Raw genomic sequence first — 16,810 nt, 5'->3', positions numbered from 1 at the left:
AGTTCTGAACTGCAGCTAGCAGTTCAGAACTGAGCCACCAGGGCCTGAGCCACCAGGGCCTCTGATGGCTCAGACTGGTAAGACAGTCTGTTATTAACAGCAGCTGCTTGCAATTACTGCAGGTTCAAGTCCCACCAGGCCCAAGGTTGACTCAGCCTTCCATCCTTTATAAGGTAGGTAAAATGAGGACCCAGATTGTTGGGGGGCAATAAGTTGACTTTGTATATAATATACAAAAGGATGAAGACTATTGCTTGACATAGTGTAAGCCGCCCTGAGTCTTAGGAGAAGGGCGGGATATAAATGCAAATTAAAAAAAAATTAAAAAAAGTTCAAATTTCACCTGCTCAAGGTTGGGTGAGGGCTAATCCTATCACCCTGGAGCTGCTGAAGGCCGTTTGTCTTGTAGATAGGATGGCCCAGTTTTTCTGGGGCTATTAACAAAGGGGGCTGCTTTCCAAGAGCACATTTCTCTTTTTTTCACCCAGGGAGGTATAATATTCTGCCTTTTTAATGTTTCCTAGAATATTTCATTATTCTAGGAGAGGGGTGGCTGCTAACTTTCTACAAAAGCCTTTCCATGGGCACAAGAGACGGGTTTCCCCGGTGTGTTCATCAGAAGAGGCTGGAGAGGTATCTGCCTTTTTTGGTCCCCCCCTTCGCTGTGAGGCAAAGCGAATAATTTGAAAAGGGGACCTATATGTATTGAATTAAATAAATTTTTAAAAAAGGTAGAAAATCATTTTCCTGATTGTGGCTTCGCTGCCTGTGTCCCATCTTCTTCCACTTAAGACCCGTGTTCGCGACAACTGCAATACACAAGCAGTGTTTTTCAGAGAGCCTCCTGGTCCGTCTCTTCTGACCACCCAGCTGTTTCTGACAGGATTGGGACCTTTTTATGTGAAACTGGAGGGGGGGGAAAAATCAAAGTTACCTCGATTCTTTTAAAATGGATTTTTACCCACTTTTCCACATTTTAAATTTTTGTTTTGCTCACTATAGCTAACCCCTTTCTGTGTCACTGTCGACTCCAAATGTGGTCAAAACATTTCATTTTCATTCTGTCTTTTTACTAATGGTCTAATGATATAGCCCTGCCTTAAATGGTCCAAAGGGCTTAAGCTTCCTAGTCACATCTCTTGAATTTCCTATTCAGTGACCTAAATGACCTAAAAAAGGTTTTTTTCCCCTCATCATACTTTAGATTTATATTCCTTTTTCACGATCTTCCTTTTTTAGTTTTGTAATTCCACCTTTTCTCCCGTCTTCGTTTCTGAATTAAGGAGGCTCATTATGAGGTAACATTTCTGGACTATCCATCTGTTTCAGCTTTTCCTTCATTGTGGAACTGGTTTTTCTTTTTCTTCACAGTCTTTCTGCGGGCACAAGAGACAGGCGCCTGGGATGTTCATCATAAGAGGCTGGAGGTGGTCTCTGCCCTTTCGGCTTCCTCCCTTCAATCTGAGGCTGAGGGAATAATTCGGGAAGGGCGCCTGTATGTATTCAATTAAAGAAATAAAAAACAATCATTTTCCTCATTGTGGCCTTTCCTGCCTGTGTCCATTTTCCTCCCTTTCAGGCCGGAGTTCTCAACAACCACAAGCTGTGTTTCCCAGAGAGCCTCCTGGTCCTCCTCTTCTGACCGCCCGGCTGTTTCTGACAGGATTTAGCCCCTTTTGAGGCCTCCTCCAATCTCTGCCCAGCCTTCAGGGCAGCTGTTCCTGAGGGAAGTGAGTTTATATCCTCCAAAGAGATTTTTCTCCATCTCCACAGATGATTACTAGAGAGGAAAGGAGAGGGAGATGGAGAAAGTGCTGAATCTGGAAACCAAAAAGCTTTTCTTGGGCACGGAGGCATCGGGAGGGGTCTTTCCTCCTACTCCCATGACCATCATCCCTGCCCTTCCCTCAGAGGCGCTCCTCTTTCCCGCGCTTTTCAGGAAATCCTGTAAATTTACGGAAAATCCACTAGGGGGCGCCTTCTGCCAAGAGCAGGGAACTCCAGACGGTTCCTCATTGGGCCACTGGAGGGCAGCAGAAACGGCTGCCTTTGTAGAGGAGGCCGGGAAGGACGTGATATCATAGAGCCTTGCCCCTCTAGGACCTTGCACTCCGTAACCCCTGGGGCTCTGCAGGAGGCGGGGAAGCTGCGGGAGAGTCTGGCGGGGGAAGATCCAGACGTGCCCCGGGTGAGTTGGGGGCTCTTCCCGGACAAAAGGAGGTGGAGGAAGGAGAGACCCGCGCCCGGCCCTCCTCCGGCTTCAACTCCGGGTCCCATGTTCCCCAGCCGCCCTCTCCATGCTGGGGGAAACGGGGATGCTATGAAAGCGGCGGGGCTCCTGGGCTCCCTTCCCTCCCGGTGTCAGAGGAAGAGCCCGAGTGGGGGGAGGGGAGGGTCGGCCTTGCGGAGGCCCAGCAGGAGAGGAGAGAAGCCGGGCGAGGAGGAGGTAGGATTCGCACCAGGCTCCCTGTCTCTGGAGGGGGAGAGAAGCAGGGCGGCCTCTCCAGCTGTCTCCTTCCTGGCCTTGCACTGGGATGAGCCGCTTGGGGCTCCAGGCAGGTTGGGTGAAGGTTGTTCAGTGGCTGAAATTCCACTTTCTAATTCTTGGCGTTTATTTTTCCTTCAATCTCAGATACAGAAACTTGAAGCCATTTGAAATCTTTGCAAGGCAAAATTTTCTCTTGGAGAAAAAAAAAGAGCAGAATAACTTGGAGGGATCAGAGTCCTGAGGCACCAGAAATGGTCCTGTGAAGGAAAAGGCATCTGGAGACCCAGAAGAGTCCTTGGAGCCATTTGGAGTTGCTCTGCAGGAGAGAGAAAGGATGGAGACACAACTTTTGGGAAAGGAAGGAGCTGGAAAAGGCCCTTCAGCTGCTCAGCCTGGGAAGCTCTGGACAAGGACTGGGCAGAAGATCCTGGAGGAGGAAACCATCCTCCCTTCAGAAGTTCAGCTCCGGAACTTCATCCAATACTTGGAGGCTGAAGGTCCCCGAGGACTTTGCAGCCGACTCCATGACTTTTGTAGGCGATGGCTGAGACCAGAAAAGCACACCAAAGTCCAGATGCTGGATCTGGTGGTTCTGGAGCAGCTCCTGGCTGTTCTGCCCCCAGAAATTGAGAACTGGGTGCGGGAATGTGGAGCAGAGACCAGCTCCCAGGCGGTGGCCCTGGCTGAAGGCTTCCTCCTGAGCCAGGCGGAGGAGCAAAAGGAGCAGGTAGAGTTGCAAGTGAGACACTTTAGAGAGCCCAGAAGGGAATAAAAATGTGTTTGAATACTTCACCCCTCCTTCCTAAACTTCTCTAACATTCATAATATGTGGCAATATCCCACCAATTTTTGTAGGATGTTGTTCCATTGTTTTCTCACTGATGGATGTTGTGGGGTTTGAGGTTGTATTCCGAATATAAAGATCCACTTTATTTCGTGTGACATACATTAATTCTGCTTCTTTTTTCCTTCCTCCTATTTGAAGTGCTGCACTGTGGAGATAAGAGATGCTGAGGGAAAGAAGAATCCATCAAATCCCCCTCAGGAGCTATTTTTCAGGAGGATCCCTTGTGAAGATCAAAGTCAGGACACTTCAGGAGGTAATCAAAGATCCCCGATTACCCAGAGAGATCCCATCTGCCTTGCCTTCTTCTCTTCTTTAGTATGCCTCCTCTTATATTGTTAAATACACATTTTGAAATTATTTTATCCTTACAGAGGAACAAAGCATGAAGTTTTCTGCTATTTACGATGGAGCTGAAACAGTAGTTGAACCTCCAAATCAAGTAAGAAAGAGAAAAGTTATTAGATCTGTATTCTCCTTTCCATCAGGAAGTAAAGTGGGTGTGCAGAGTTTGTTCTCTTTCTATTTCCCTCCCTTGTTTGGATTGGATTGTTTTTGTGTTCCTGTGTGACATGGACAGTTTAATAGCAGGTTCAAGTTGCTCTTACCCAGCATAGCTTCCTCTGTAGACTATTACAGGGACAGAATGGTTTGTCATTTCTACCCTCAGATTCTGTTTAGGAAATGTTTTTTAAAGACCAGTGGTTAACTAGTTCTGCTAGGTACTTTTCCAACTATGAGTTACAAGAAGTAATTTTTTAAAAGAGGTAGGAATAACCATATCACAGTGGCAGTAATTGCTAGAAACCCATTCTTTTTGTCATTCTTTGACTTGGAGTTGTGCAAGGTAAATGAAAAATAAATACATTGCCACGTTACCATTTTTAAAAAGCCTTGTTCATGACCAGTCGTTCAAAAAATAAGCAAATCATATTAAAAAATAAAGCAGAATTTTAAAATCCAAGGAGAATGGTCACATAGTGCATGTAATCGCAGTACTTTGGGCTACAAAATAATTTCCAATATTCTGTTTTGTGCCCGGATTAGGAGATCAAACATTCCCGCTTTGCAAAGGCTGAGAAACGACCTTCACAGAGAATTTTATTTTCTTTGTTTTCACCCATTCAGCCAATGACTCAGACTACTAGATCAATGAATGATAGACAGAATGATAAATCAGTTGATCCAGAAGTGAGATTACTTTACTGAAAGGCACTGAAAGTTCTGCAGAATCAATCAGCTTGATAAAATTGTCCCAAATATTTCTTCAGTCAAACAAATTTTGAGAATTGTCCATTTTCTCAAATAAACTTACGACTTGCATGAAGCACAGCCATTTAACTTAGTGTATATTTTTGCTTTCCAAATATGGGAGACAATGGAACAGAAAAACAGAGTTGGTAGGGATCTTGGAGGTCTTCTAGTCCAACCCTCTTCTCAGACAGGATGTCAAGGTTCCAGAAATACCTCTTCTGCGTAAAAGGGACTCAGAGGCATTTTTTCTTTTTCTCAGAGCCTTTACTAGCATGAGGAGACTGGCACACGATGAGTGCAATTCCCAAAACTGAAGTTCCGGATTCGTTTCCCCAGTTATACAAACCCCAATAGTCCCACCCCCCTGACCCCTCTGATGATCACACGGTCCCACGTTCTTCCAGTTCATTCGAGTAACTTCTTGCCACTCTTCCTGCAGACGTGAACGCCATCCGACCTTGACCACTTGAAGAATGTTACCATACCCCTCAACCCCCCTCCTCCCCTCAAGATAAAAATGTGGCAGCGTTTAATATGGTTTCCAGGCCTGACAGGCGTCCCCTCTTGGAAAAGAAACTATATCCTAGGAAAGAAAACCAAAGAGTCGATAAAGAAAAGTGCCAATGGTCCACAATTCCCTTCTAACCCCCCCTCCCCTCTCCAAGAGGTTTCTTAGGTTTGTCAGGGAAAGTGTCGTGAAATTGTTTAATTAAATTGTCCGCATTCACTTTCCAACTTTTGACCCAAGTAGACTCAGATAATGGGTATCCCTTCCAGTGGACTAAGTATTGTAATTGACCTCTGTAGAGTCTAGAGTCAAGAATTTTCTTGATTTCATAGTGGGTTTCACCTTGGATTATCAAGGGGGGTGGGGGAGCGGTAGGGTGAGGCCTTAGGCGGGATTGTCTAGCAGGTTTTAGTAAGCTGGTATGGAATACCGGGTGTATTCTTCCCAACATGCGAGGGAGTTTGAGTTGGACGGTTACGGGATTAATAATTTTTACAATGGGGAAAGGACCCAAAAATTTTGGACCGAATTTTCTGCTGGGTATCCTTAATCTTAGATACTTAGTAGACAAAAAGACTTTATCTCCAATGCGAAAAGGGGGTTGAAGGGAACGGTGTTTGTCAGCTTGGGCTTTGTAATTTCGAGCTGTTACAGCTAAAGCCTTTTTTGTATTTTCCCAACCTTTTTTTAATGAATTCATCCAGTCTCTTAGGGAGACTGAAGTGGGGGGTTGAACGGGGAGTTCAGGCATTGGAATGAAGTCCATGCCGCTGGTTACTTGAAAAGGGGTTAACCCCGTGCTGGTGTGTACCGCATTATTATATGCAACCTCCGCAAATGGTAACAAGTCGGACCAATTTTCTTGTTGGTAATTTACATAACACCGTATGTATTGTTCCACCATGGAATTAAGTTTTTCAGCTGCTCCGTTAGTTTCCGGATGGAAACCAGAACTAAGTCCTTGAGACGACCCAATGGACCGTAGGAATTCTTTCCAGAACTTGGCTGTGAATTGAACACCCCTGTCGGATATTATCCTTTTAGGAACTCCATGCAGTCTGTAGATGTGTTTGAGGAAGAGCTTTGCTAATTTTCTAGCCGATGGCAATCCGCTGCACGCAGTGAAATGGGCCTGTTTAGAGAATAAGTCCACTACGGTCCATATCACTGTATTTCCTCCACTAGGTGGGAGTTCAACAATAAAATCCATGGCAATCTCTTCCCATGGTCGGGTGGGTTCGGCTACGGGTTGTAGGAGTCCAGGGGGTTTCCCTGGTCTGGACTTCATGGTGGCGCAGGTAGCACAGCTCCTGGCGTAGTCTTCAACATCTGATTTCATTTTCGGCCACCAGAATTGTCTTCTGGCCAAGTGGAGAGTTTTTAAATACCCAAAGTGACCTCCTAGGCGAGAGTCGTGGCTTCTCTGTAGTATTGACAGCCGCATAGTGACGGGTACATAAATTTTTGTGCCCTTCCAGGGTATCCCATCCCTTAAGGTGAGGTGTGGCGAGTTTTCTTTAAACCAAGCATCATCAGTGAGTGCTGATTTTAAGTCCATTAGCAGTTTGTTTGGTGGGATGTTAGTCGTGCGGTGTGATCGCGGTCGAGTAAGTGCTTGGCTTGCTGGTTCGCTATCGGGGATCATCACATGTATCACCTCTTCGCTTTGGCTGTCGAATTGTGGTTTCCTAGATAGAGCGTCAGCCAGTAGATTTTGGTCGCCTGGGATGTATTTGAGGGTGAAATGGAAGCGCTTGAAAAACTGAGCCCATCGAACTTGTTTGGGAGAAAGCTTTCGGGTTTTTTTTAAGTATTCGAGGTTTTTGTGGTCAGTCCACACCTCGAATGGTTCTTTCGCCCCTTCAAGGAAGTGCCTCCAGGAGAGGAGTGCCCAACGTACCGCAAAGGCTTCCTTTTCCCAAACTGCCCATCTGCGTTCAGTGTCCGTCAATTTTTTAGACACGTACGCGCAGGGCATGAGGTTGTTCTCGGTATTCCGTTGTAATAAGACAGCGGCTATTGCTACATCACTTGCATCAGCTTGGACCACAAAAGGTTTATTTGGATCCGGGTGTTGAAGAATCGGTTCCATCGAGAAGAGGCGTTTCAGGTGTTCAAAGGAACGTTGGCAGTCCATTGTCCAAGGTAGGGGTTGGTTAGGTTTGGGTTTTGTGGGTAATGGTCCAGTTTTTAGTAATTCCGTTAATGGTAGAGCTACTTCTGCGAAAGAAGGAATGAATTTGCGGTAAAAATTTGCGAATCCCAAGAAACTTTGAAGTTGCTTATGTGTGCGTGGCGGTTGCCAATCCAACACTGCTTTTACTTTGCCCGGGTCCATTTCGATACCTTTGTTTGATATCCGGTAACCTAGGTAGTCCAGGGATTCCTTATGGAATTCGCATTTGGAAAGTTTGACATATAGCTTGGTGGCTAGGAGCTTTTTAAGAACTTGTCTGACCAATTTGATGTGTTGTTCCATATTGTCTGAGTAGATAAGAATATCATCTAAGTAGACAAGAACCCCATTGTAGAGATGGGGGTGCAGGGTTTCATTAATTAGTTGCATAAAGACAGCTGGAGCCCCTTGGAGGCCAAAGGGCATGACACGGTATTGGAAACTACCCAAGGGGCAATTGAAAGCCGTCTTCCATTCATCACCTTCCTTGATACGGACACGGTAATAGGCTTCCCTTAAATCCAATCTGGTGAAAATTTTGCCTTTTGATAGGTGGTTCAACAAGTCGTGCAACGGGTAAGTGTTTTGTATGCAAATCGCATTGATATTTTTGAAGTCAATACATAATCTAAGCGAACCATCTTTCTTTTGTTTAAATAGCACAGGCGCAGCTACAGGTGATTTTGCTGGTTCAATGAACCCTCTGGCTAGGTTAGTGTCAATGTATTTTCTTAGTTCAGACATTTCTGCTGGCGTCATTGAGTACATTTTGGGTTTTGGTAATTTTGCCCCTGGGTGCAATTCAATTGCGCAATCAGTTTGCCGGTGGGGGGGTAAGAGGTTACATTCATCCTCGCTAAAAACATCTGATAAATCCATGTATGCTTTAGGGATGCGGGGTTCTTTAGGAGATGGTTTGGACATGGTGGTTGTTGGTTCCATCTGGTGGTCATTTTGGGTAAGGGTTTTTTTTGTTGGCGGGGGGGGATTTGGTCTAAGGGTCCGAAGGTCCATATAATTTTCCTGAATCCATCCTCCCATTTAATTGTGGGTTCCCATTTGTCCAACCAAGCTAAACCCAGGATGATGGATTCTGACATTTTAGGAATTACTATGAATCTTATAAGTTCATGATGGGCACCAATTTCTAAGCGAACCAGTTGTGTGACTCGGGTTGCTGGAACGCCACCAATCAAGGTTCCATCTACTTGGTGGAATTTAATTGGGTGCTTCAAGGGAAATGTTTTTATACGGAGTTGGGCGACTGTGGAGGTTGAAATCAGGCATCTGGTGCATCCTGTGTCCACAATAGCGTCTAAAAGTTTTTTGGCTCCTCCCCCTGGAATTATTAAGTTTACTTTGATGGCAAAAGGAGGAATAGGTGCACTCACCATTGGGTCGTTTTCTGGTTGGGTTGAGTCGTCGGCAGGCGAATTGGACGATGGAAGGTCAGTGAGGAGGTCTGTGGCTTGCCTCGCGAAGCGACTGGTATTAGGATTCTTTCGAGGGGGTTTGCGTGGTCGGGTAGCAGTTGGTGGTCGATACTGTGGGAGGGGTGTTGGGGCTAGGCAAACTGACGCCCGATGACCTAGTTTCCCACAACGGTAGCATTTGATTATTGTTGAAGGTTGAAAGGTTGAGGGGTATGGTAACATTCTTCAAGTGGTCAAGGTCGGATGGCGTTCACGTCTGCAGGAAGAGTGGCAAGAAGTTACTTGAATGAACTGGAAGAACGTGGGACCGTGTGATCATCAGAGGGGTCAGGGGGGTGGGACTATTGGGGTTTGTATAACTGGGGAAACGAATCCGGAACTTCAGTTTTGGGAATAATGTCAAGGTTCCAGAAATACCTCTTCTGCGTAAAAGAGACTCAGAGGCATTTTTTCTTTTTCTCAGAGTCCTTTACTAGCATGAGGAGACTGGCACACGATGAGTGCAATTCCCAAAACTGAAGTTCCGGATTCGTTTCCCCAGTTATACAAACCCCAATAGTCCCACCCCCCTGACCCCTCTGATGATCACACGGTCCCACGTTCTTCCAGTTCATTCGAGTAACTTCTTGCCACTCTTCCTGCAGACGTGAACGCCATCCGACCTTGACCACTTGAAGAATGTTACCATACCCCTCAACCCCCCCTCCTCCCCTCAAGATAAAAATGTGGCAGCGTCTGGAAACCTAAAGTTTAATATGGTTTCCAGGCCTGACACAGGAATCCCTACATTTCTTCTTAAACAACTCCAGCGTTGGAGCATCCACAACTTCTGGAAGCAACTCATTCCACTGATTAATTATTCTCACTTTCAGGAAAGTTCTCTTTAGTTGTAGATTAGTTCTCTCCTTGATTAGTTTCCACCCACTGCTTCTTGTCCCAACTTCAGGTGCTTTGGAGACTAGGTTGGCTTCCTCTCCTTTGTGGCAGCCCCTTAGATCTTGCAACACTGCCACCGTGTCATTCCTAGTCCTTTTTTTTTCATTAAACTAGACATACCCATCCCTAGTGCACTTTCTACTGTTGAGCCAGGTATCACCTATTCTATGCCTGTGCATTTAGTTTTTTTTTCCTAAACAAATTTTGAGAATTGTCCATTTTCTCACCCAAAATTAGGAGTTGTGTGAAGCACAGCCATTTAACAGGGTTAGGAGGGTTAGGGTTAGTTCCTCCTCCTCCTGCCAGCCTCGCTGTAAATCTCAGGGTTTGCCTTACAGGGGGTGGGGGGAGAGAAAGGTCCTGGTGGAGGTGGTGGGGAAACGTCTGTGGTGCCAGTGACTGCAGCCATGCTCCGGAGATGCCCGGATGGAGCCGGTCAGGCAATTTCCAGCATGGCTTGCACTGGCGGGGCACAGGGCTTGTCTACATAACTTTGCCAGTGCCACTGTCTCTGCAAAGAGGCAGCGGCGGCAGGCTGCTCATGACCGCAAAAAGGCAGCGGCACCGACAAACCTCTGTAGGCCAGCCCCGCACCCTGTCGGCATCCCGGAAATCGCCCGACTGGCTCCACGGGGCTGCAGAGCTGAGCGTCTGGCATCCCGCTTCTCTTCCGCTGGCCGCCGCCTTGCACACAGCTGATTGGCGCTCTAAAGGGGCTTCTCTGGAGCGTGGCTGCAGTTACTGTCACTACGGATGTTCCCCCCCACATGAGGAACTTTCTCTCCCCCCACTTAAGGCAAACCCCGAGATTTACAGTAAGGCTGGCATGGGGAGGAGGAGGAGCCGCTGCTGCCTCTGCAAAGAGGATTCCCCCCACAACCAGGACCTTTCTCCCCCACCCCCTTAAGGCAAACCCTGAGCAGAGGCAGCAGAACAGGCAAAATTGCAGCGCTACTTTGCCGGCTGTCAATGGCATAGCTGGTGTGCATGCTCGCTAAGAGGAGCTGCCCAGTGGACATGCACGTGCCGGGAAATAAACTTCCGGTTTCCGGTGCATGCATGCGCACCAGCCGCCTAGTCTTCTGGTTACTGGAGAGCATGCGTGCAGGATGATCTGGTGGCTGGTTGATCTTCTGGTTTGTGGCACAGCTGCATGCGTGAAGGCCTGCTGGTCGTCGCACACGCATGCGTACCTGTAACCAGAAGACTAGCTGACTGCACATGTGTACGCCGAAAACCCAGAAGAGGAATGGCCGCCACCGCACGTGCCAGGTAACATGTCTCTGCGTGCCCCCTGTGGCCCGCATGCCATACGTTCGCCATCATGGATCTATTCTATGCCTGTGCATTTGGTGTTTCTTTCCTAAATGTAGAACCTTTCATTTCTCACCACTGATTTTCATTTTGTTAGATGGGGCCCAATCTGTCGATACTTCTATATCTTGAGCTTATCTTCTGAAGTGTTGGTATTCCTGTCAATTTAGTTTTGTCTTCAAATTTGAGGAATTCCCCTTCTGTCCTTTTGTCTGAATCATTGATTAAGATGATCAGATATTGCAAATCCTCCTGGTTTTTTTCCCCATGTTCAGGAGAGTCTTGTGTCCTTCGAGAAGGTGGCTGTGTATTTTTCTGAGGAGGAATGGTCTCAACTGGATCCTGACCAAAAAGCGCTGCATTCGGAAGTCATGCTTGAAAACCATAGGAACATGGTCTCTCTGGGTAAGTTTTCTAGTCCCCAATAAGAGAGTTAAAGAAGACAGATTATAGTTAGTTTTTTATTAAAAAATGAGTAATCGGATATCATCTCCTGGGAGGGGGAAGGAAAGGATCTGGCCTTCTGGTACTCCAAAGAAGGAAAGAGTCAATTCTTTTTGCTTAGATGCGTTCTGTGCCATTTCATATCTATTTTTCCATTTCTATTTGAACCTATTTGTGGAGGCCGAAAAGAATAAGGTGTCCCCTTATGTGTCGTCTGGAGGTCATGTGAGAGGATTGTGTTGTCATTTGTCCTCTGAAACCTCCCAAAATTGTGTGGTCAGGCCATGGAAGTGCATTCTCCCGATTCAAGAACAAAGGCCTCATGCAATGTGACTGACTGTATCCTAGTGTATAGGTAATCCCCCAATTACAATGGTTCACTTAGTGAACATTAAAAGTTATGATTTACTCCCCCAATACTTTAGACCCAGTCCTAAAATTGTGAAAGTTGCAGCACTATGGCTGTCCAAAGTTACGAATGACAGCAGAGGTGCTGCAAGATTCGCCCTACCTATTCCGCCACCCTATCCTGCCAAGACTTACCCTGTGACGATGTAGCGAGCCATTGGTTCCTTTGTCTGCTTTGGTACATTTGCAAAAAACATAGGGCTAAAGTAGCGAGAAATCTTGCACTACTGATCTCGTATGATCTCACACTATTTTTTTTTTATTTGCATTTATATCCCGCCCTTCTCTGAAGGCTCAGGGCGGCTTACACTATGTCAAGCAATAGTCTTCATCCATTTGTATATTATATACAAAGTCAACTTATTGCCCCCAACAATCTGGGTCCTCATTTTACCTACCTTATAAAGGATGGAAGGCTGAGTCAACCTTGGGCCTAGTGGGGCTTGAACCTGCAGTAATTGCAAGCAGCTGCTGTTAATAACAGACTGTCTTACCAGTCTGAGCCACAGAGGCCCACTATAGTATGTAAGGCCTCTGTTCTCTTCTAACTGAGGCCTGCACAAGATCTGGGGCAAAAGACTTTGCAAACAGAGCAAAGACTTTTGCCCCGATCACCACCAGATGGATTTGTAGCTGACTAACCAACCACACTCGACGTGTAGTCCTCAATGGAACTGCATCTACATGGAGGGAAGTATGCAGTGGGATAGCCCAAGTCTCTGTTTTAGGCCCAGTGCTCTTCAACAGCTTCATCAATGATTTGGACGAGGGGATAGATGGTGAATTCATCAAATTTGTGGATGACACCAAGCTAGCAGGAATAGCCAACACTTTGGAAAATAGGCTTAAGATACAGAAGGATCTTGACAGACTTGAACATGGGACGTTATCTAACAAAATGAAATTCAATGATGAAAAAAGTAAGGTTTTACATTTAGGCAAGAAAAACAAAATGCACAGGTACAGTATATGCGGTACCTTGCTCAATAGTAATAAATGTGAGAGGGATCTTGGAGTCCTAGTGGACAACCATTTAAATATGAGCCAGCAGTGTGCAGCAGCTGCCAAAAAAGCCAACACAGTTCTAGGCTGCATAAACAGAGGACTAGAATCAAAATCACGCGAAGTATTAGTGCCACTTTATAATGCCTTGGTAAGGCCACACTTGGAATACTGCATCCAGTTTTGGTCGTCACGATGAAAAAAAGGTATTCAGACTATAGATAGAGGGCAGAGAAGAGCAATCAAGTTGGTTAGGGGACTGAAGGCTAAAACATATAAATGATGGTTGCTGGAACTGGTATGTCTAGTTTAATGAAAAGCAGTAGGGGTGACATGATAGCAGTGTTCCAATATTTCGGAGGCTGCCACCAAGAAGAAGAGGGAATCAAGCTATTTTCTAAAGCAATTGAGTGTAGGACAACAAGCAATGGGTAGAAACTAATCAAGGAGAGAAGAATCACCCAAAGAGATGGTTGCACACATGGATGCCGTGGCTGGGCGCTCTTTTCTTTTGGTGTATGGTATGGATGATTCTGTGTGTGTTTTGGATTTTTGAAGTTCTTAAGAAGAGATTGGATAACAATTTGTCTGAAATGGTATAGGGTTTCCTGCCTAAGCATGGAGTTTGGAATTGAAGACCTCCAAGGTCCCTTCCAACTCTGTTATTCTATTCTATTTTATCTCATGTAGTCTTCAGTTCGTAGAAAACTCAGGCCTAAAGTACTATAGTGTGGGATCAATCTAATGAGACCTTGCACTATTTATCTTGCGTGATCTGGCACTAAAGTAATTTAGGCCTCTGTTCTCTGCTAACTGAGACCTGTACCTTTTCTAACCTAGGTGTTCCCAAACCACGAAGCAGACTCCTTATCCCAGCAAAAATCCCTTTTTATTAAGTTACTGTGAATTTATTCACACTCAGCAAAGTCTTTCAAGGGAGAATTTACAGTCATAGACCTTATCTGGCTTGGAGAGCTGCCAGGCCAATATCTTAAAAACCGGGCAAAGAGTTGTAAACCAATTAGGTGAACTACCATATTTTTCGGAGTATAAGACTCACTTTTCCCCCCTAAAAGTGATTAAAAATTTGGGTGTATCTTATATACCGAATGTAGCCCCACCCACCCATCGGCCCCTTGGAAAATGGGGTGTCCGGAGGCGGCAATAGTTTATGGCAGTCCCTGCAGCCTGAAACAGGTGATCTTCGGGAGGCAGATCCAGCCAACAATCAGTTTCTTGTGCTAATCACACTGTGCTGAAGCTGAAACGGGCTGTTTGCTGCAAGGAGGCAAATTGCTGGGAGGCAGAGGCAGATTTTTTTTTTCTTGTGCTAATCAGGCTGTGCTGAAAATGAAAATAAAACAGGCTATTTGGTGTTTTCTGCAAGGAGGCAAATAACTGGGAGGCAGGGACAGTTTTTTTTCTCTTGTGTTCTCTTGTAGTTGCATCTTATAGTCTGGAGCATCTTATATTCCAAAAAATACGGCAATTGTCTCCTGCAAACTCCACTCCCCTTTCGCTCCTCTCTTATTCCCTTTGGAAGGGGCCATTCATCATCCACATGTGCCCTTACTCACAAGTCAACCCTTGTTCTTTAGCTGTTACCTTCATCTGGCAACTCTGCGCATGCACACACTGGGAACAGAGTCCATCTGTTCGTCTGCCTCACTGATGTCTGATTCTGAAGGCAGCTGACAACTGTCAGACGGCCCTGGCCTCCTCTCTGCTTCTGACGCAGGGCCCTCATCAGAGCCTTCCCCAGACTCCAGGACTGCTCCATGTTCCTCCCCAACCTCCTCATTGTCCGAATCTGCTGCCAGCTCTGCTGGCGGGTCACAACAGTACCAGTCCTGGCCGAAGAACCATTGCAAGCCAGTGAGACTTTTGAACAATGAAATAGCCTTTTTTGACCTTCCCAACCTTTCCAGTCTCAGCACGAAGAGCATTTACAAGCCAATGGGAGGCTTCAAGAAAAGGATTTTGCCCCAGAGTCTCATCAGTGGGATCAAGGAACGGGCCTAGCGGGAGTTCTGCCTGCCAGACAGACGCCGTGGAGCAGCTGCTCCAAGGTACACCGGGGAAGAAAGCTTGTTTCAAAATTGTTTCAGTTCTCTCGGTTCTCTGCTGAAATTAACCCACCCCAATAAAGCTTAAGTTTTCTCCTAATTTCTTCTTGGATGTTTCCCCTGATTATTCCTTAACTGAAAACTGACTTTGAATGAGATTTGCATATATATATAGATAATAGGGTTTTTTAACTTTATTCTAATTTTTAGGCCATATATTGAATTAGTTTTTTATACTGTTTTTAACCTGTGCTATATGTATTTTTTGTATTTTTATTGGCTGTGAACCGCCCTGAGTCCTTAGGGAGAAGGGCGGTATACTAATCTAATAAATAAATAAAAATAAATAAATAAATAAATAAATAGTAAAGAAAGATATTTTCTAGATATTTTCAAAGCTTTCATGATCCTGAATATAGAAATCATCATGTCTATATCACACCACTGTAAGCATACAAAATAATGAAATTTTGGAAAAATTCAGAAGAATATTTGTTGACTTTCTACAGTTTGATCTTTTTCTCTAACCTTGTTATCATTTTCGTTTCTCTTTTCCTTTGAAGGTAATAATGGGCAGGAGAATCAAGATTCCTCTGAACTGTTCCAAGTGATCAATGCTAAAGATGGAACGGAGGACTTTGGAATTCGAATGGAATTCATAAGCCATGAGAGAAATCAGTCAAATAATTGGAATCAGGAAAGTTCATCTTCCACTGATGCCCAACAAGAAAACATAAAGAAAAAATATATTGGGAAAAGTGTAAATGAACACTATTTAAGCCAAAACAAAGGAGAAGATGGTATAAGACACAACGAACAAAATTACAATGGGACATTCATTCATTCTCTTGGAAATAACTTCCTTACATCTCAAGAAGTTATTCATGCAAATCTGGAATCTGGAAAACATTTTAGAACAAGCAGGCAACTTACTTCCCATGAAAGGATTCACGCTGGGGAGAAACAGTGTTCAGAATCACCTGTAGCCCATGCAGTCCAGTCCTTCCAAGCAGGAGAAGAGAAACCCTATAAATGCATAGAATGTGGAAAGGCCTTTGCTCAACGCAGGTATCTTGCTTCCCATAAGATGACCCACACAGGGGAGAAGCCGTATGAATGCACACAGTGTGGGAAAACATTCACTCGTAGAAGTGGAGTTACTATCCACAAAAGGATCCACACAGGGGAAAAGCCATTTAATTGTATGGAGTGTGGAAAGAGTTTTTCTACGAAGACATATCTTAAGACCCATGAAAGGATCCACACAGGAGAGAAGCCGTACAAATGCATGGAGTGTGGAAAGACGTTTACTAAGAGCAGTGCTCTTACTTCTCATAAGATGATCCACACAGGGGAGAAACCATATAAATGCATGGAGTGTGGAAAGACCTTTCCTCAAAAAGGTAATCTTATTTCCCATAAGATGATCCACACACGGGAGAAACCATATAAATGCATGGAGTGTGGAAAGACCTTTCCTCAAAAAGGTAATCTTATTTCCCATAAGATGATCCACACAGGGGAGAAGCCATACAAATGCATGGAGTGTGGAAAGACCTTTGCTCAACGCAGTTATCTTGCTTCCCATGAAAAGATCCATGCAGAAGACAAACCATTTAAATGCATGGAGTGTGGAAAGACCTTTTCTCGAAGTAGTAATCTTATTTCCCATATGATGATCCACACAGGGGAAAAGCCATTTAAATGCATAGAATGTGGAAAAAGCTTTATTCAGAAAGGTAATCTTAATTCTCATAAAAGGATACACACACAGGAGAAAGTATATAGCAATAGCAATTCCACTTTAGACTTCTATACCGCTCCAGAATGCTTTACATCACTATCTGAGCAGTTTGCAAAGTCAGCATATTTTCCCCAGGAATCTGGGTCCTCTTTTTACTGACCTCAAAAGGATGAAAGGCTGACTCAACAATGAG

At 45.0% G+C, this 16,810-nt stretch overlaps 1 protein-coding gene across 1 annotated transcript in view; it reads left to right on the top strand.

Annotated features, from left to right (window-relative positions):
- Nucleotides 1-16,810, top strand: part of LOC131189473 (uncharacterized) — a 59,304-nt gene that overhangs the window by 19,689 nt on the left and 22,805 nt on the right. Inside the window, 8 exon segments of the mRNA XM_058165546.1 lie at nucleotides 1,372-1,495; nucleotides 2,101-2,378; nucleotides 2,731-3,227; nucleotides 3,474-3,588; nucleotides 3,707-3,774; nucleotides 11,229-11,358; nucleotides 14,736-14,876; nucleotides 15,437-16,761. Of these exon segments, the coding sequence (XP_058021529.1) occupies nucleotides 1,372-1,495; nucleotides 2,101-2,378; nucleotides 2,731-3,227; nucleotides 3,474-3,588; nucleotides 3,707-3,774; nucleotides 11,229-11,358; nucleotides 14,736-14,876; nucleotides 15,437-16,761 (2,678 nt within the window).

This window comes from Ahaetulla prasina, chromosome 2, assembly GCF_028640845.1.
Source record: "Ahaetulla prasina isolate Xishuangbanna chromosome 2, ASM2864084v1, whole genome shotgun sequence".
NCBI classification, from domain to species: domain Eukaryota; kingdom Metazoa; phylum Chordata; class Lepidosauria; order Squamata; family Colubridae; genus Ahaetulla; species Ahaetulla prasina.
Note: the sequence above shows the minus strand (reverse complement) of the source record. Positions and strands in the feature narration are given on the sequence as shown.